This window comes from Thermobia domestica, chromosome 10 (genome assembly GCF_964235325.1).
Source record: "Thermobia domestica chromosome 10, izTheDome1.hap1.1, whole genome shotgun sequence".
NCBI lineage: Eukaryota > Metazoa > Arthropoda > Insecta > Zygentoma > Lepismatidae > Thermobia > Thermobia domestica.
The window spans coordinates 137,972,909-137,994,240 of record NC_137463.1 but is presented as its reverse complement, the minus strand read 5'-3'; the positions used below and the strand labels follow the sequence as shown (position 1 = coordinate 137,994,240).

Below are 21,332 nucleotides of genomic sequence, written 5' to 3'. Positions count from 1 at the left end.
GCGAAGCGCCATCATGGTTTGCGCGAAGCGTAAGAAATTTTTCAAAAATAAACCTTGCTTTTCCTTGATTTTGAGCACTTTTTATTACTTTTTCCTTCCATTTTATACATGTGCGCATATATTTTCCTCGGGGCGAGAGTACATATGAGTGAGATCGACATACCAACCGCGAAGCGCCACCATGGTTGACGAGAAGCGTAAGAAAATTTTCAGAAATAAACCCTGATTTTCCTTGATTTTAAGCAATTTTTGTTACTTTTCCCTTCCATTTTATATATGTGCACATATATTTTCCTAACATGAGTAACATTATAGGACCGCCTCCTAAAGCAGAAAGAGGATTTAAGTACATACTATTTTTCTTTTATTCCTATTCCTCTATTTTTCTTTTTCTTTTTTCTTTCGTTCTCTTCTTTTTCTTTCCCAATTTTGTGCCCCCTTACTTCGGCGCCCGGGGCTGACGCCCCGCTCTCCCCCTTATACAAGGCGCTGGCTATACCTTTCCCAAAACACACTTTTGTTCAGTTCTCCCTACTCGAAAAGCCCTGTGAATAGAAAGTCTTACTGCAAAACAGAACTGAAATAAAAAGTTTATACTAACCAGTCACTGCCTTGTTCTTGTTTTATTAATATCAATTCTTATTAGTTTCATTAATCTCCACAATATGCCTGTTGTACTGTATACGCTCTTGTATCAAATGCTTTTGTTTCCAATATAACTGCCACCGAAAAGCCTCTTCTATCTGTCTTTGTTTTAATTTTGTACGCCTCCTCTATTGTGCTTTTGTCAGTGGTACAATTTCTCGATTTTTTTATTGAAGATTCTTCAAAATCTTTCGGAATATCAAATGAACAAAAGTGAAGTATGATCACTTGCAACAAGTAAAGGAGCTTTAAACGAATATATCAATTTATTTCAAGATAGGAAACTACACAAAATTTATGCCAAATCTATAAAAGAACTGATAAGTTACAGCAATTGGGTATCTTAGAAAATGTTAAACCAAATAAGTCAATTGAACAAAACGGAATTCTTCAAGTTGCCAACTAGGTATTTTAATTTGCCAACTTGTCAAGAAATCGGTAACTTTGAAGGAGGAGGCTCCCCCCTTACCCCCCTTAACGACGCCCCTGGGGCTGGAGGTAGTTGTATAAGTCTTGTTTTTCCTTTCTGGTCTATTTTTGAGCTGTGGATAACGTAATAAAAATTGGTATCCCGTGAGGGGATAATTTATTCTATTTGTTACTACTATATTCTTCGTTAATTTTGTAAGAAAGGAAAAAAAAAAAAAAAAAACGAAAGCTGCAACCGTTAATAAATCATATTTTCTTTAAATTGAATTTATCATTTAGTAGCCCACTTTTTAACCACCAAAGTCAACAGTCAAAAACATTGTATAACAAAAAAATCAATCAATTATTCAACTATCGGAACACTCCTTTACTCTCTTATTCTTTATGAACTGCAGTTCCAAACAATAGGCTTATTTCGGAAGGTAAGAGGAAACCACACACCAAGCGCATTCAGATTGTATTAAATCATCATTGTGTCTGTTTAGAAATTTAAATTTTTGCAATTTACATCGTAAAAAATTGAATATAACTTTTTCCCTGTCCTGTGTCCTCCTCCTTCGAAGTACGATTTATATAAATATTTAGTGATCTCAGATCACTAAGTACAATGATCTAAGATTGTACCAAAAATAGACCAAATGGATTGAGCTGCTTGGACGTAATATAGATAAACGTGAATTTTTAATCCTCTTCGGCGTGGCTCCCAGTCTGTTTCTTCTATGCTTTCTTTTTATTCTTTTACTTAACAACACAATGTTTATAGCACCCGCACTTAAAACCATGGCCTCAGATAGATCCTTCTTGTTGAAGCAACTTGAATAAACTGGAAAACGACCATGTGCTCAAACAACAGGCAAGAGGAAGAGCGAAAAATGACCGCTTCTTTTTCTTCTTCTTTTACGCGCCTATTTTTACGCTAGGTGTATGGGCCAACTTACGGACCGAAATTTACGACATCATTTTACGGACCGAAAATGCGCGCTGAAAATACGCTAGTGTATGTTGGCCTTTACAAGTATAAACTCTTTAGTCGGTAGAAGAGATGACGTGGATCATGTGTCAGAGTTGATGATGATGAGATGATTTTGAGTTTAACGTCCCGTTCAGCAGCGAGGCTATATGAGACGTCAGAGTTGATGACTATTTGTTCTGGTGGGTCAGTGGTTCACAGTGGGTGGTGGGTCAGTGGGTCAGTGGTGGGTGGTGGGTCGAGTGGGTCATGGTGGGTAGTGGGTCAGAGTGGGCCAAGGTGGGTGGTGGATCATAGGTCGGAGTGGGTCGCGGTGGGTGGTGGATCAAGTTTTCATTGACTCACGCCATCAATGATAAAATCTGTAAAACCTAACCGAACAAAGGGCAATATTACTACACAACACACTCAACATCTTACCTATTCATTACAAACTATTGCATGATCCGAATAACTCTAGTATATCCACAAACCATCATTTGTCATGTTTTATCGAAATACATCATGATTTTTCTCACAAGCAGATACTTTGAATGTTAATACGCAAAGTTCATTGTTCTTATCAGGTATTCACTTATTCTCTTATGATCATCACAACCTTTAGGGTACTTCCCGTAGATATAGAAGGTGAAATGTAGTATGCAGGCTTGGTGTAGCGTGCAAATAAAGTAATGAAAAGCAACAGGATATGTTTCTCCTCCAACCCCCCTAAAGTGGAGTGTGTTGATTATTCAAAAATAGAAATGAAATCCAATCAGAAAATTCATCATAAGATAAATGTAGCCAAGTCTCGACTTTGCAATAATAATAATAATAATAATAATAATAATAATAATAATAATAATAATAATAATAATAATAATAATAATAATAATAATAATAATAATAATAATAATAATAAAGGAATAACAGAATTACAAAATTAATTGCGTAAACAATACCTTCAAATTAAGAAAAAAATGATTCCCACGACGCAGGGCCGTAATTTGTGGGGGCACGGGGCCGCTCCCCCCCAGGGAAGCTCCCTACCGTTGGAGGGGTTCCCATTTTAAGACAAAATTGTCTTACTCCATATACGATACAAAAATTAAATTATAAGTGCAGCATCAAACAGTTTCACAACATTACATAAACAGAACAGCACACTAAATATAAATAAAACAAGAATGAGTCCTGGGCCCATTTCAGTAAAAAATGTCTACTATTAGGGGAACTAGAAATAATATATATTCGTATATTATTGTCAGATTTGTCAATATTGTCCCCTTAATTAATTTGTCGTGTATGGAACGGGCCCAGAGGCGTAACTAACGACCTTGGTGTGCGGGAGATTCCAAGAATTTCAGATATCCTCTGATCTTATTGGCCGATACAGATGGAACATAAAGAGTCATGACCAAGTTATAGCGGAAATTAAGGCCAACTGCCGTCGGCCCTCGTGGCCGAGTGTTCTAGGGCAACGTTCTAGTAATGAAAATAGTTTTTGGCGTATGTTTAAACCTTGCCCAAGGATTTTTTAAATTTTCTTAACACTTTTTTCATTAAAATAAGCTTGCAGTTTTACTATACGGATCCATAGTAAAACTAATAATAATAATAATACTAATAATAATAATAATAATAATAATAATAATAATAAATATAATAGCAGTAGTGGTAGTAGTAGTAGTAGGAGGAGGAACGGGTTAGAAGCCTCGCAGGTGTTGGTTATGTTCTGTTCTCTTGCTCAAATTTTTCTGTACATTTTACATGACCAACTTCAAATAGCTGGCTAGGGTAGCGCGCGAATACTGAATCTCTTGGGATCGACGTAAATTGTGCCGACTCTTCTTCTTTGGAAATTAGAAGTTACGATGAGGAAGAATAGTAGTAATGTAAATCGGGAGCAGTTAAAAACGATGAGGTAGCCTCAACTTGAAGAATGTTTCGTGATATTTTCTCCATTGACGAAGATCTACATAACTTGCTTTTGAGTTAAACAGGGAAATATCGAGTAAGTTATTGTGACACTCATAAGGAACGTCTTCTCATACGAGCATTAGTAGTTTGTATAGTCTTACACACAACGATTTTAACTAGCTAAAAGTTTAGACAAAAGGTTTAGTGACGCGGTAGTTATGTGGTTAGCGTATTGAACTTCTATACGGCGGGCCCGGGCTCGAATCCCGGTCAAGTGGAACTTTTTCAAATGTTTCAATTTCAATTTCAATACATACTCAGTGTGACAAGAAAGATCTTCTCTCCTCCAGAAAGAAAAAGATGTTGGAATGAGGAGAATTAGAGAAGGTCTCTTAATGAAGGCAATCATTTACTAACTTATTTCCAGCAGTTGTTCTAGATTTGATATTTTTGGCTACTTTCAAGCATTTTCTGATTCATGCGCGGTCAGTATATTTACTTCTCTAAACATGCAGTATATAAAGAAATAATATATTACATACACAGCAATATTAAGATAAATATATGGTGTTCTTTGGAAAACACGATCCGAACCATAGAGATTCATCTTAGCATAGAGAACTGTTTCGTTAGTCACCTACTTTACAACTTGACCTGGATAAACATCTGGATCAGGGCTACCAACTGCTGTCAGTCCCGAGAAAAGTTACGTGTAAGTTGGGTTGCATCTGTCTAGGCGTTCTCACAACTGCAAATTACCCCGACCCCAAGTAATGGAATTAGAGCAGTTAGTGGGGGAGATACATTTGTGGCTGGGTGTATATACAATATAATAAAACTTTCAAGTAAGATTTCACTTCGTATATAACTAGTAATATACATACTGTTACTAATAATAAGATAATGACCAATTTGGCTTATAAGTCATAATGTTACACACATTTAATATGCAGTAAAGAGTTTTAAAAAAAAAAACACACAACCGCTGTAATCTTACCACTAATGATTTAATTACAATAATTGAACATAAGTAACAATTTTAGTTCTGAAATGTTCCTAACAAGGAAGGGTCACGCAGTGGCTCCGCTGAGATCCAAACAAGACAATTGTGTTTGCATTTTATATGTTATAACTAGATGAATCCCAAAGTTATACGTACCACCGGGCGGAATATCGTGAGTTACAACATATTTTGTAATGTAAGAACTACAAAAAAATTACCTGGCAGAATAGTTTGAACCGAGTCATTTGTTCGGAAACGGTTGGGTAAGTGGAAACCTCGGCCAACACGTGTCCCATTATTTTTAACGACAAACTTTTTGGGTGAAAAAACTTTGTCCCAGGGTCCCCAGCAGGGTCCCAGATGGGGTCCAACTCAAAATTTTCAAATGGCAAGGAAAGTTAAGTGGCACATCATTTGAAAGCTGCTGTAAAATGAAAGAAAATGCAGCAAGTCTCGACTCTCTACAACAAACCTGTGCAAAATGGTGACGGGTCAAAGTGTAAACAAAAACTTAATTAAAAAGTCCATGGCCATCCCTATAAATCGGAAACGGTAAGACAAATATGAAAATAGGAAAGGAAGTATGGCATTATTTTCAAAGTACAACGATTTAAGTGAAAACGTCTTGTCCCATGGTCCCCACATGTTTCAAGGTGGGGTCCAACTAAAACGTTTCAAATGGCAAGAGAGGTAGCACATCGTTTGAAAGCTCTTGTTAAGTGAAAGAAGATGGAGCACGTCTTGACTTTCTACGATAACCCTATCCAACATGCGGAAAGTCAAAACGTAAACAAAAGCTTAATTGAAAATCTGTGGCCACCTTGAATCCAAGATGGTTGCTTAAACCCTATATCGAAAGGATAAGCATACCAAACTGCTGAAGCTATGAAAACCAAATTTGGCATGAATGTTGATTAGTAGGTGACGAAAATATACGAAATGTTCAAAAACGCGACATATTGAGTTCAAAATGCCGCACTATGTATCGAACGTATGCTCAGTTCACACCACTTGTGTTGGAGAAGCGAAATGTGGTATTTACGTTTATGGTTAATAGTAGATATCCACAAAATATCAAAAAGTATAATCTGTAATCCAACATGGCGTGAAAAATGAGTTTGTATATAAATATGTTATGTCTTGGAATATTGTGACATAGCTCGATGTACTGAAATGACTTACACATGGTTTGGTACTACTCGCCAATCTTGCAAATGATTTTTTTTTTTTTTTTTTTTTTGTATATCTGATAGTGCTTGAAGTATTGCGATCAAACCAACGAATGACATGCAAATGTAACCATCACGAATACGTTAAAATAGAGCCCCCAACCTACTGGTGCAGCAAGTCCTTTATGCGTGAACTACTTATGACAAAATTAGAAAAATATTCGAAGGTATTCAACTTTTGTTTAGCAGTATGGGTAGGAAGTCAGAGTTGTGTGTTCATCGCATATTCGTTATATTCAAGTAAATGATGCCGAGAGAACCGTGACGAACGTGCATTAAGAACAAAACATATATGGTGTTGTTACCGAATGAAATAATAGTTGAAGTGAATAGAAATTCAATTCTTCTTTAGTCTTCATATTGTTTCTAAATACATAATAGAGAAAAAAAAGAGATTCAGATTTGTACTGTTATGAATGACATAGGTTTTAAGTGGCCATCTTGGATTCAAGCTGGCCATAGTTTTTCAATTAAGCTTTTGTATACATTTTGACCCGCCGCAATTTTGGACAGGGTTGTAGAAAGTTGAGACTTGCTCCATCTACTTTCATTTAACAAGATCTTGAAAACGATGAGCTACTTAACCCCTCTTGCCATTTGAAACCTTTTAGTTAGACGACCCCACCTGGGACCCTGTGGGGACCCTGGGACAAGACGTTTTAACTTAAATTGTTGTACTTTGAAAATAATGCCACACTCCCTTTTTTATTTTCACATTTGTCTCACCGTTTCAAATTTATAGGGGTGACCATAGACTTTTCAATTAAGTTTTTGTTTATTTTTTGACCCTCCGCCATTTTGCACAGGGTTGTCGTAGAGAGTCGAGACTTGCTGCATTTTCTTTCATTTTACAACAGCTTTCAAACGATGTGCTACTTAACCCTCCTTGCCATTTGAAAATTTTGAGTTGGACCCCGTCTGGGACCCTGCGAGGACCCTGGGGCAAACTTTTTTTAGTCAGAAAAAATGTGTCCTTGAAAATAATGGGATACGTATTGTCCGAGTTTTCCATTTACCCAACCGTTTCCGAACAAATGACTCGGTTCAAACTATTCTTCCAGCTTTGTAGCTTTTATATTACAAAATATGTTGTAACTCACGATATTCCGCCCGGTGGCACGTATAACTTTGGGATTCGTCTAGTTATAACATATCAAATGCAAACACAATTGTCTCGTTCGGATCTCAGCGGAGCCACTGTGTGACCCTTCCTTGTAAGTATTCTTTATTAGGTTATCAGTTCCTACCAGTTATTAATAACAGAAAGTTAACTATAGTCTGAGTTTTTACCTTCCTTAGCCTCCTCATCACTCCAACAGATTATATTTAAAGGACATTAAAGATTATAAAAATTATTGAAATTCCTGGTCAGTGGGTATTTTTTCATCATAAATATTGAAATATCTTTGCTGCCAAATATTAAATATACTTACAAAAACAAATTATAAAAATATTCCGGATAATAATTTAATAATTCAATTGTAATAGTTTATGTAATACAATTACCGTTACTAATATATTCTTCTACATAATAGAAATGTAATCATAATATAAATTTGCATAATAGAAGTCAATCATCTCTTTTATTTACCTAAAGTGTAAATTAAAATTAATCTAGAAATAATTGAAATATTAGAAATATTATTATTCGTTCAAGTTGTTACGATTTATTTAACACATTAGCTAAGATTATTGACACTACAGATATTCATTGTTACCAATTCGTCATTTAAATAAAAGTAAATTAATTGGAACTTTTGATACCTATTTATTGTAGTAAATTACTGTTCTGTTTTTAAGATAATTACAAGGTTATTACAATGTTAGTATAAAGTATCAAAGGTCATGGGTTCGAAGATCGTGCTCTCCAAATCATGAAACATTGTAACTTTAATTGACAGTACAGAGTAATTATTAGTGTACCCAGAGAGTTATTCACCATAAAGACGAATTACGAAAGAAAGCAATATTAAGCTCCTATCTACTCCAGAATACACTGAGCAAACGTCATAATGCGACCTACTTAACTCTATCTTGAATTACCTTGATTAATCAGTTATGCATACTGAAATGTATAAAATTATTATATTTACATAATTACAACCATTCCTACACTGTTAAAAATGGAACGACGAGTAAAATTCGAGACTACAGAAAGTGACTTAGGCACAAGTGTACTTTGGCTTAAGTTAGTTCAGCTACATGAGATTTCGGAGGTAATTATTTACTGCTCTACAGACCACGGATGGGTCTTCGCGGGTTATGAAATACGATACACTGTGCGGAGAGATCGAGCTCACGCATAGGTCTGAATCGTATAAATTACTGAACAAACTGAACAAGTCGTTATGTACCATCTCAATTCTCTCCCACATTACAAACCGTAACTTCGACCCAACTACGTCATAGCCCTGTATCCTATCCCACTTTGGCCAATTATTATTTTTGATATTTCTAAACTTGGTTACTGCTTTCCTTCCGTCTTGTAATGAGGATGCTCCGATTTATTTCCATCGTAGATCCTATTTCTTCCGTTTCTTTTAACTATGACGTCGCTCAAAGACTGTTAGATTTCTGTACAGTGACTGTTAATAGTTTTGCAAAGAATTTTCTTCCGTGTTAAAGACAGTTATTGTTTCCGCTTTATACGACGTTACTACTCCTATTTTTCACTAACATTTCTAAGGGCTCTCTTTTAGAAGTTTTTGAATAAAATATTTTTTTTCTGGATATCGTTCCTTTTCTTCACTGGAACGTGGTGATTCATTCATGTTATGACAATAATGACAAGAGACCAACTTCTAATAAGTTACACACTGAAATAGAAATTATATTTACCTTTATCTTCTGTTATATTAGTAGCAGGATGTAGAAGTATTTTAAGATTAATAAAATACACATCAATTACTTCATTAAATGTTTAGAAGTGCAATTTTCCTAATCCTCAACAAATTCTTATTACTTTAGAAGTATTCTTCACGTATCATATACAGTACTTACGCACGCAGGTTGCGTCTGATCCTTTCCACCGACCATTATATTCGCAGGTTCTTGTGTAAGAACCATCCAATTTAAACCCTTTATAGCACCGAATATGACACTCTGCTCCTGGGGGATACGTTTCAATTGCTGCATAACCTGGACATCTTACTTGCCCATTTTCAGGTGGAATTAAGGCTGGACATCTTGATGATGTTTCTATCATGGAGGAATAAGTACGAAACAATTGTTTTAATTCAAATGAGAGTTTACAGAGAATTTAATATAAACAAAATTTAAGGTATCTTAATGTAATATGAGTGTCATATTATATCTGCTTTAATACTACAAAGTATAATACTAAAACTACAAACCACAGCTCTCTCGTAACTGTGTGATTAGCGTACGCATCCTCGATGTCGGATAACCAGGTTCGATTCCGAATGGGAGATTGTGGTTTCAATTCCACGTTAAGCTGTATGTCCTTGTCTAATATATCTGAATGAGACGTTAAACTCTTAATCAACCAACCAAATAAAACTTTACATAATCTAAAGAATGTATGGAGATATTTACATTACTTATTTTAAAATTTATAACCACTGAAAATCAACAACATGTTAGTTTGAGAACATTACATTTTATAAATAGAAGAACTAATCAACTTGAATGGTGTTGTCTGTCATTAGCAATGTTATTTCTGTAGAGTCAAATTCAAACGCACATATCATATCACAAATGTTCTTTCTACGATAATTTTTTGTTAAGGACGAACCAATTTCAGTGTAACTTTATATTAATTCAAGAGAAAATTAATTCGCTTATTGGTTATTTAGGAGTTTAATGTCCGTTTTCAGTTTGAAGTCAATAAGACGTCGACCTTTAACAACTTAAAATGGGAGCCAACCCACAATTCTCATTGGAAATCAAACCTGGGTCTGTGCCACGAAAAACGGGAACACTAACAATTAAGCTATAAGGAGTCCAGAAAACAAGGGTAGATAACGTAATTAAATGTGCAATATTTTCAATTCGTTATGCTTTCGTTCCCACATTGACCCGATTCCAGCGAGGGATAAATAACGTTACTGGTGTAACTTTTAAACGGTATTCTCTGAATATAGTTATTCGCCAGAACATTCTGCATTTTGGTATTGTATTTAGTTACCAATAGAATAACGTTATTCTACCTGTGCCTTACGTGTTTGAGTTAGTTAAGATAAAACGAGTTCTAGTAAGTATCATATGTCAATAAAGTAAATCCCCACGTTAAGCTGGTTTGATATCCAGACTCCTAACTACGAAAACATTTACGACCACTCCAACCTCAATCATTTCATAGCTTCAACCTGTTTTATACAAGTTATTAGGACGTAAAGTCGAATGTGATTTATCCAAACATACCTTTATACATTGCAAGAGCTGTAACTTCCAAACATTCAACGCAAACTTGTAACATAACTCTATTTATATATACTTATATGCTACTATCTATTATTACTAAAACAAAACAAGACAAAACTTCTAAACTTATAATTATTCATCCTCAAATTACTGGAAGAAACAGTCCTTGTCTCATCAAAACACCCGCGCCATCCTTTCATTCTCTTTCCACAAGGCAGGGGCCGCGGTGGCTCAGTGGTAGAGCGTTCACCTCTGGTGCTTGGGGTCCCGGATTCGATCCCAGGCCCCGCCAAGTGAACTTTGTGGTGGACAAACACCGTGTGCGTGGGTTTTCTCGGGGTTGTCCCGTTTCCTCCCACTTTCTTCATTCCACCATTTCATTCATTTCTCATAATCACCGTCTCCTTTAGCCTAACCGGCATAAACGTGGGACGTAAAACTCAAAGATTTCATTTTTTCTTTCCACAAGGCGAAAAGTTTTTTGTTTATATTCAATAAGCGTACTATATACTACTATTTCATAGTGAAAATTGAAATAAAATGTAGTAAATATAGAAGAGAATACATTTATTTCTCCATGGAGTAAAAGGAAAAAAACAAACAAAAAAACAGAAGTTGTCAAGACCAATTAATGCATCAACATATTAAAATATAAAAGAAAAAAATACAACCAGTTGCGGAAGGACTCCCCCATCAACTTCATAGAACAGTAACATTCCTGGAGTGACATTTTTATTGTTTTGACAAAACATTCTATCATTAAGTCCTTCAAGAGACGACAAAAGAAAAAAAATACTTGTATTTTACTCACAGCTTCATCAAGGAAGAAAAAAATAATCAATTGTTTAAAGCTTTAGATTAACTTATTCAAAGAAGTATGACTATATATCATGAAACTTTCAATAATAATAATAATAAATGTCTATCTACATATATATGTGGAATCAAATAACATTCTTGAGGCCAATGTAATCTCACATTTCAGGAGGGCAAAGAAGGATCCATTAAAAAATTAAATGAAGGTAATTTTTCAAATGTCTTTAAACGATATATAACTAAATCACTGTAATTTCCAAGTTCTTGATTAATAAGTTGTAGATTTATAGTGGGTAAGTTTTTTTACTAAGTTTCCCTTTTCTAACATGATAAAAGTTTTAAAAAAAGCACAGATGGACCATAGGTATGTCACACTACGTGGATAATCATCGCTTGTTATAGCCGCCTTTAATATCAGGTAAGGAATGAAAAGAAATACTGTTCAACACATTGTTTCTTCGATAACGTCACTTCACTATAGCTTTTCCATGCAATTAATTTGCAGATGGAACTATTCCTTTTTAAAATTTCCTAATATTCCTTTTAAAAATAAAACAATAAAATATATTTGGTGGATCATATTTCCTCTCCACTATTTGCCAAGAAGGATTGATGAATAACGATTTTATCAAAAAGACTGTAATTTGGATTGTCATAAACTGGAGACTGGGAATGTCCACAATAGAATGGTTGAATGTCCTTACGATGATGGTTTTTGTTTTCTACAATGGCGTCTCGATCTATTAGAACTGGTATGTTATAATACTGACTTTTAACTTAAATAGCGGGTGGTAGAAGCGGCATCGTTCTTTCCGTAAAACCTATATAATGTTCAAGATGATCTTCCAAACACAACAGTTTAAGTTCGACGAAAGATTATATTTCAACTCCTCAACCAGTGGCAAAACTGTCTGTTCAATTTTGTAAAAAAAAAGAGAGAGAAACGTCGATGGAACACTATTGATCACGTGCATCTCTATCACTTGGCGTTATAGATAATTGTTTACACACGCACGTTACTAGTTCCACTACAATTACAAAGTAGTTGTAATTGTACAAGTTGTTGTTATTGTTGTAATTACATAGTTGTTGTAATTACAATTGTTGCTTACAAAGTTCCAGTACAATTACAGCATTAACTTCGTAATGCATTAGTATGGCATTAGAATGCATGGGATAGTCTCGTTAATGTACGGATCTATTTAAGAAAACGGTCCAGCTTCGAATAATATATCTTTTATCAACATCATATTACCTCCGTCGACTATCTATTTTTTATTAAGATATTTCTGTATAATTACAAACATTCTTGCATCTATTCATCGCACTACAATATTTAATATTACGTTGTTATTTCATACAGCGTTACTCATAAACGCGAAGATTAATTCTCATCTTTCATATATTAATAAATCTAGAAGACATTTAAAATCTAAATCACAACCCTGCATAACTACGACAGCAGCGTTTACTCAACTAACGCATCGCATTTCGAAATTCCACCTGCAATGGCTCAATTACCACAAACATAAATTACGACCCACTTTAAATTTCAATGATAATAATTCGTACGAATGTATGTTTTTTATATTTCCTTCTTCATGAAGTTTTCAGAATATAAAGCAGAATCAATAGTTCTGAGTTATTACAAGATTTATGTAACTATGTTCAATACTTCTACCGGGCAAGCGCCAACGGAGAATCTAATTAATGTGTTACATAGTTTTCAAAATTCGTGTTAAATACAGTATTATTATTTCTAGAATATCAGAGTAGCAGTTTAAGATCAACACCAGACTTAAAGTATCACCAATAAGAGAATTTCAAAGTTTATTAGAGTAAAACTTTACTGTTTAACATCAATTTTCGGATAATATCACGAGACATTGATATTAAAAATCACGACACTTTTCAGCCATCGAGGTACATCAAAATAAGAGGGATTTAGAGAACAAAATAAATTTTTGAGGAACTATAATCCTCTATGACGTACTGAGTTCGAACCCCATTCAATGCAAAACATTTAGTTACATTGCATTAACTGTGAGCTAGGGTCATATTTTCAAGTAATCTAACTAACGATGAAAACTTTTAAAGGAATAAAGAAATATTTTAAAGCAGACGAAATACCGTTGGCCATCCCACAAGTTTAATAATTCTAATCGCAAATAACGTTCTTTAGCCTTGCAATAATCGGCGTAACCAAAGCATATAGTCAATAGCTCAGGAACGAAGGAAAGGGAAAAAACATTAAATTTGAGCAACTCAAAATCAACGTTTGCGCTGTCGACAACTTGTCCAACTTGAGTAAACTTTAATTTCGAGTATACTAAATAAAAGGAGGACGGACTATTAACCCATAAATAGTTATGTCCACAATGCCATGAAAGTTCACAGTAAATAACATCTACAAGCAATTGTTTGTTCCATTCCTTACTAGTAATATCGGTAGTGTTATCGAGGTTATTCTTTAAAGTTTTCAGATGCACTAATATATTTCTAAATACGCTACTATTCCAACTTAAGATCGACCGAAACAAAACACTCTCACTATAACCGATTATCGAAAGCAAATCAGTCTAACAATTTCTATGCAGTCAATGTCCATTCTCCAAATATTTAATTTCTTTATACACATTAAATTATAAAAAAAATCCTCTGGGCAACCAGCTTATGAAAACGTTCGCAAAATAATCAAGATTATTTACTAAATTCTATGAAATATTCTTTATTTATATTTAGATATCGTCGGGAATTGAAGTAGGAGGCAATAACTACCTGAGACTGTAGAGTGTATCGGTAACCTTCAGTTAGCTGAAGCATATGCTCTCCTTCCAAAATCCTAAAGTAATAGCGTAACATGTGTCACGACGCCAACATACAAGACCTTAAATGGCATAGGTACTGATGAGAGTCGAATCGAATACATCAAGAACAAAGTTTCTTATGTTCAACTATAGAACTGACTACTATAATTTATCCAAACCTTTGAAGTAGCTACCAGACGAAAAACATCTTTTGGTAAACTAGGAGAAGTGCCGGGAGGCTAAACCGAGCATTCAACCTATGGCTCCCCATTCGGAGCACCTCTCCTATTAATCTGATTGTTACTACATAACCCTACAATACTTTTGTTTTAGAGTAAGTAATTGAATGGATTATTCTCTGCTATTAGCTTTACTCACATTACCGTATGGAATAATCAAAATAATGATCTCAAATTAATATCCAAACTATCCTAAAATACGATAATAATAATAATAATTTTGAACCGTACAACTCAATCGTACCTTAAGACTAATCACTTTCAGGGCGAATATGGGACTACATAACGCTTTTTTTTAAACTTCAAATGCAACTAATTTCACAGTATACTCCGATTTAGATAGAACAATATCTATTGAATTCATATTAAATAAGAAGGTTAACTACTCCATTTACAAATAAACTAAACTTATAAACAAATGTATACGAAATTGTTGGATTAATGTGCTAGTATCATCGAGCAAAACATATAGTATTAAATTTCTGTATAAAATTATCATTCTAGAAAACAATAACTAACAAACTAAGATATCCTCTACTCGCCTGCCCTAGCTCGCTAAACGCTGTGGCCTCAGGAGGCTCCGGTAAAACTTTTGTTACAAAAAAACAGGATTCCAGAGCTTCCGCCACTCATATATCATAATACAGTAATTTTTGTAACTAGTGATTATCAATCTTCGTACTAGAAAGATTCAGTGGTTATACATCTACTACCAATTAAGTTCCTAATCTCCTATTTTGGGCCTACTTCAACTATCTCTTGCAACTGACTACAGAACAGGAAAAAACGGGTCCGTCTTCCGCAGATATATATATTTCTTTTAGCCTAGTTAGGAATAAATCCCTGTTACAGAGGTAACCAGGAAAAGTACAAGAGATCCTGATGTGCTTTAGAACTATTATTGTAAACATACTTTTTTAAATTCACGAATAAGTGATTTCTTATTTGCTGTATCTATATTCATATACGAAAGTTGTACTTCATATATAGAGAAGTTCTGAATTTCTAAAAACCAGCATAAAACATTCACATTGTAATTCGACACTGCAATTGTATAAGGTGATAAATATAGTTATTATAATTAAATATAGTTGATAAATATTGAGACAACCATTAACTGAAAACTGCCTTTAACTGTTGCGTTATACGGCACGAGATCACATCTCAAAACAACACAGTCGCGTCTGGTGGGCATTCAAGGCCTGCATAACCCTAAACTCAACAATGGAATTATGCATGTACTGAACATTCGCAGAACAAGATAACAGACACAGTGAATTGCATATTTATTGTTAACAGAAACGTCGTGCTTTGTCTACTTATCCTCAGTGTTTACTATGCAAATATTAAGCAATATTGGCCACATGACTAAATCCCAAATGACATACTTTTCACAATCCAATTTTTGCCACACAGTGTTACAGTTATTCTTTATCGGTAAGACATGAGCATGCTTCAAAGAAATGTTAGATCTTATCTTATGTAATTACTATCATCATTTATATCAAGCAAGTTAACAATGAACATGGCGGAATAAACAAAACATAAATTTCTAAACATCAAGTAATTTAAATGTCTCTATGTTCCACTTTTCATATCAAGAGGTAATTGCTGTCATATGCAATGATAATTACTACAACTATGGTTCTACCCCGGATAGGAAGAAGAGAGAGAGATTCGGAAATTAACAACTCATCATAACAAATTCTGTTACATACGCATACCAAAATAAGGAGTTATGGTTGACCCCTTTTTGTCTTCCTTTCACTTTCAAACACCAACATCACAATTTAATTTCCGGTAAGCCTAATTGTAGAATAGTTTGGAGTCAACTTGAAATTTATCTCTCTCCGTTATAACTTACCGCTTAGATTGGTGAGGATATCATCAATTTTCTTACATTCTTTTCCTAGATTTAGAACAAAACCTAGGGAAGCTAAATTATAGGATCTTACTTTCTTCGACTGCCGCCATTAATACACACCCCTCTCGCGTTTTTTTTGAGCGAGAAGAAAACTACTAACTTGTCTATACTAAGCGTGATTTGGCTCACAATTCTGATTAGACACAATCATAAAATTCATGGAAAATCTGCCGAAGAAAATAAAAACAATTCTCCTCTTGCTTTCCGAAAGCACCGAAATGCAGTATCTCACCTCTATATTATGACAAGACACCAACTCAACTAACTATTTTTTATCAATTACTTATCGCGAAATATGTTTAGTAAAATTTACCAACAGAAATAATATGTTATTTAGTATAATAAAACTAAAATTTTTCGAGACTATTACTAAATTAATTTAAAATATCCTAAATGGAACGAAATCATTCAAGAGTTCTTTACATTTCTCTCGGCGGTTTGAGAAAAATTTTGATGATTCAAAATTTTAACTATATGCCAAAAGCTTTTGACTTAGTCTTATATTCAGCTAAGATCTTACCTCAACTAAACACAAACTGAAGTTTCTTCGTCTGTTCAGTTTATTGACATTGTATTTAGTGGGAAAGGATAATCTTTCAATAATTCTTCCCGTTTGCGCAAGAAAAAATTAAATAATTTTAAGTTATGAAAATTCTGCGTGCGTGCATTTTCTCCTGTTAAAGTATGTAGTACTGCACTATTTCGTAAAATTTTACTAATCACGTACGGTCCTATAAAACATTGTAATCATTTGCTGCTTTCTCTCCTAAGAGCAGATGACAAGTGGTGAGTTGTAATCATTACCAATTCACCTTCTTTTAGTACTAGTTGATTGGGTTGTTTCTTCTGAACTCTCTTTATTAGTTTCTGAGTGGACAATTAAATGCTTAGAGGTATTATCAACCGCTTTTAACTCAAGCGGCCAACAAAATGATCTTTTGAAAGCATCTGTAGCTGAATAAGATAGGAATATTTCTGAAGGAGTACATCCAACACTAGCACGAAAGGAATGATTAAGCAACTCCTGTATATGTTGAAGGTACTTGACGCAGTTTGTTAGGTTGGTTCCACACTGTAGACGAATAATTCGGTTAAGCTCTTTGTGACTTCGCGATTGCTAGACGGAAAATAGCTGGATGTATAGATGGGTTAAACGTTCTTTTGCAAGCAATAATCCTTCCAATGTTTAGAAAGGAAATGGGAACCTTTATCCGAAATAATATAACGTGGATATGGGAACAAATAAAAATAACGTTTCTCAAGGGTGATAATTATATCTTTTGTATGGGCCGTTCGCAAAGGGAAATAACAAACAAAACGTGTATATATGTCTATGATCGACAATATATAGTAATATCCTTGACTCTCCAGAAGCTTGCCTACAACATCAATTCCCAATTTATCATGTCGAGCTTCTGCTTCAATATGACACTTGTTTCATGATAGGACGATTAGAAAATTTTGTCTGCGCACAGTAAATGCAATCACGTATATATTGTTTAATATCTTGTTTCTGTCCCTTCCAGCAAAACAAAGATCAGTAAAATTGGAAACATTTCCGGACACCAAAATGTCCTTTATTATAAATTAACTGAATGATTTTTTTAGTGTTCGCTTGTGGGATTACCTACAGCCATCGCCCTGTTCTACTTACTTTATAATACAATAATACCCGATAAACCGTAATGTTGTCATTTTCGCGAGCATCTTCGAACCATCCTTTTAACTTTTGGAGAAAGCCATCTGTCGCCTGATTTTCCCGTACGTTTTCCAAATCAAAGTCTGGATAATCAGGTAATGCCAAGAAATTAACGTAATAGGTTTCAAGCTAGAAGCTGATTTCCGGAGGATTCCGGCTTAAGGTATCAGCAACGAAATTAAGCTTTCCAGCATAGTGCTCGAATATTAAATCAAATTTTTGAAGTTTTAATAAGATTCTAGTAGTACGAGGGTCCAGATTCTTCAATCTGAAGGCTGTGTAACCGCTGCATTATCTGTATGCACATAGATTCTATGCTCCATTATATACTGTTGAAAATGCTCACAAAGAAATAAAACCGATAAAAGTTCTAGTTGGAATATAGATTACGACAATTCATATGACTTATCTCCTCTACTTGCATAGCCAATCACGTTTTGCTTCTCTTTGTCATCCAGATTTTGAGCCAGGTATCCTGCCAAATTCTCCGTACTGGTATCACTATATAGATGAAAGGGAAGAGAGAAATTTGACTGGCCTAATGCCGTAGGTTGACTCATTATTTCTCTCAATTGTTTAAATCTTTCTAACGCTTCTTGGTGCATAGTAAATTTTACATCTTTTTAATCAAAGTTTAAAGTCGTGCTGTAAAATTAGCAAAGTTTGCACAAATTTTCGACGCCAACCAATTAATCCCAAAAATTTACGCATCTGCTTCTTAGTCTTGGGTGTAGGGAAACACCGGATTGATTCATTATGTTTTAGATCTACCTGAATCTTTCCTCCACCTATAATATGTCCAAGGAAATGAATTTCGGTCTTAATAAAACTACATTTCCTGAAATTAAGCGAAAATTTGGCTTTTCAAAAATTTCAAATGTCTTTTCCAAATGATCCAAATGTTCGTCTACGGTATTACTCTTGACGAGAACATCATCTAGGTACAAAAGGATAAATTGGTTCTCGGATGGGTTAAAGAACGTATTCATAACATGTTGAAAAATGGCAGGGGCAGACTTTATGCCTTGGGGCAGAACCGTTATGACATATTCACGTCCCTTAAATATGGAACTTGTGCACGGGTACGAGTTTGGATGGAGACTGATACCGTAATACGCGGATGAACATTCAAAATTTGTGAAGAAACGGGCCTGTGCAACTCGGTTCAACATCTCTGCAATAGCTTCTACTTGCACCTTAGGCGCAATTACCTTTTTGTTGGTAGCTCTAAGGTCCAAGACTGGACGAACACCTCCAGTGGCTTTCCGCATAACATGGACGGGATTGCGATAGGGTGAAAGTTGTGGTTTCGCTATCCCTAAATCTATCCATTTTCTCAACTCAATTTCAAATTCATTCTGCATTGCTTGCGGAACTGAGTAATATGGCCCAACGACAGGTTCATTATATATAAGCTGAATTTTGTAGGGAGTGGTCCTAACTTTACACGGATATTCTGAAAATAGACACCTATATCTAAGTAAGATTTGGTATAAGCGTTTACGTACTGCCCCTGATAAATCTCGAGATTCAACATATCGTTGTGTGCATATGCTCCTGAGTCTTACCTGGTCTACATATTTGGCATAGTCCCGTATTCCTCTACGCATGTAATTCGCCAAACCTAAGAATTGTCTAAGTTGGCGTGTGCTTTTAGGTGGTTGGTATGTTTTCACTGCATTTATCAATTTCTCACTAATCCTATGTCCGTCTTGAGAGATAGTATAGCCTAAAATATCTAACCGATCGAAAAGGAATTTAGATTTGGCAACGCTGCAACGAAGTCCACTAACGCGAAAACGTCTGAACAGCTTTTCCAATGTCACTAACGCTTGTTCTTCCGAATCGCTTGAATAGACAATATCATCAAAATAGTATTCGAGGGATTGAGGTTCCAAATTCGATAAAACGATACTCATAAATTTATTATAGAATGCAGGAGATACGTTCAGACCTTGTGGAAGTTTAGAATTCGAAAACCCCAATGTTAGGAATAGCAAAGGCAGTATATTTTCTGCACGAAGGATGAAGGTCCAAATGGAAATAGGCATTGGTGACATCGAAACATGTCAGAAATTTATGACCACTAACATTCTGAACAATGTCCTGGATAGGAGGAAGTTGTACGCTTTGAAATACAATTGACTTGTTAATTTCCCGGAGGTCAATGATTTTTCGAATCGCTCCTGAGGGTTTGCGAAGAAACATGACTGGCGATCTGTATGGGCTACTCGACCGTTGTATAATTTTGGCGTCCAACAATTGATTAATGTAATCACGGACTTCATCTTGGAGGGCAACAGGAATTGCGTAACTCTTATCTCGAAAAATCGAATGTTCTTTCATTTGAAATTGACATTGAAAATTTCGTGCGGAACCAATAGTGTCAGTCCAAGTCATGGTATCAGCATATTGATACGCTAATTTAGCTATTTTGTCTTTTGTTTCAGGAGAAACGTTCGGTCCAATTTGTAATTTAGATGAGTCAAAATTACGCTGACCTTTATTTAGAAGTGGCAAGTTGACATAAGTGGGGTCACAGTAGGAGTAAAATTCCTTATCTTGAGGGGCAGTTACCACCTCGTCTGCAGTACCAATAAATAACGAAGGCTGTAAAGTTATACATTTCTGCCTGGGGTTGATGAGTTCGATGTAATTGCATTCGTTGTTCAATAATGCATGGGGTATGAGAATACCATGTTTCGCAAAAAACGCGGGGGTCAGGTTCAATACAATAGTCAACGTCCGTGTCTCCGTTGTGAAGTCGGAGCGGAACTACCGTACGAGAACGGGGTAACAACCTCGTTCGTTGACCTAAGGTGAAATATGGTTTCGAAGCATTTAAAAGGATGTTATACACAGATGCAGATAAACTAATGGGAGGGGTCGCGGTAAAAGTGTCTGGCGGGGGTTTGCCATGACGTTTGAGCGTCAAGGTATTCGATTCCATATTGACCTGTGCCATATGTGGTCGTAAAAAATCCACACCAAGGATCAGACGTACACTTAAGCGGTCGACGATATGAAAGCGATGGTGGAAGGTGTAACCATGAATTCTAAGGCGTAAAACAACAACTTCATTAAGCTGTACTGGGGCCTGAGAGATACCTACTACAGTGGTTTGAATTTGATAACGCTTGGCCGACTTGGGGACAAGACTTCTATCAATGATAGAGATAGATGACGCGCTATCTATTATACTATGAACGTCATTTCTACCAATTTGTAGTGGTATACGAAGAATCTCATTTGCTATAAGTGGTACGTGAAGGGTTTGAGCAAAGGGTGT

General features: G+C 35.2%; 2 protein-coding genes across 5 annotated transcripts in view; one reads left to right on the top strand and one right to left on the bottom strand.

Annotated features, from left to right (window-relative positions):
- LOC145662734 (uncharacterized) overlaps positions 1–21,332 on the bottom strand; it is a gene marked incomplete in the record, with an annotated part of 1,843,005 nt that overhangs the window by 437,600 nt on the left and 1,384,073 nt on the right. Inside the window, 1 exon segment of the mRNA XM_081728599.1 lies at positions 9,176–9,373. Within this exon segment, the coding sequence (XP_081584725.1) occupies positions 9,176–9,373 (198 nt within the window).
- LOC145662735 (uncharacterized) overlaps positions 1–21,332 on the top strand; it is a 206,600-nt gene that overhangs the window by 131,524 nt on the left and 53,744 nt on the right. The gene's annotated exons all lie outside the window — the stretch shown is intronic.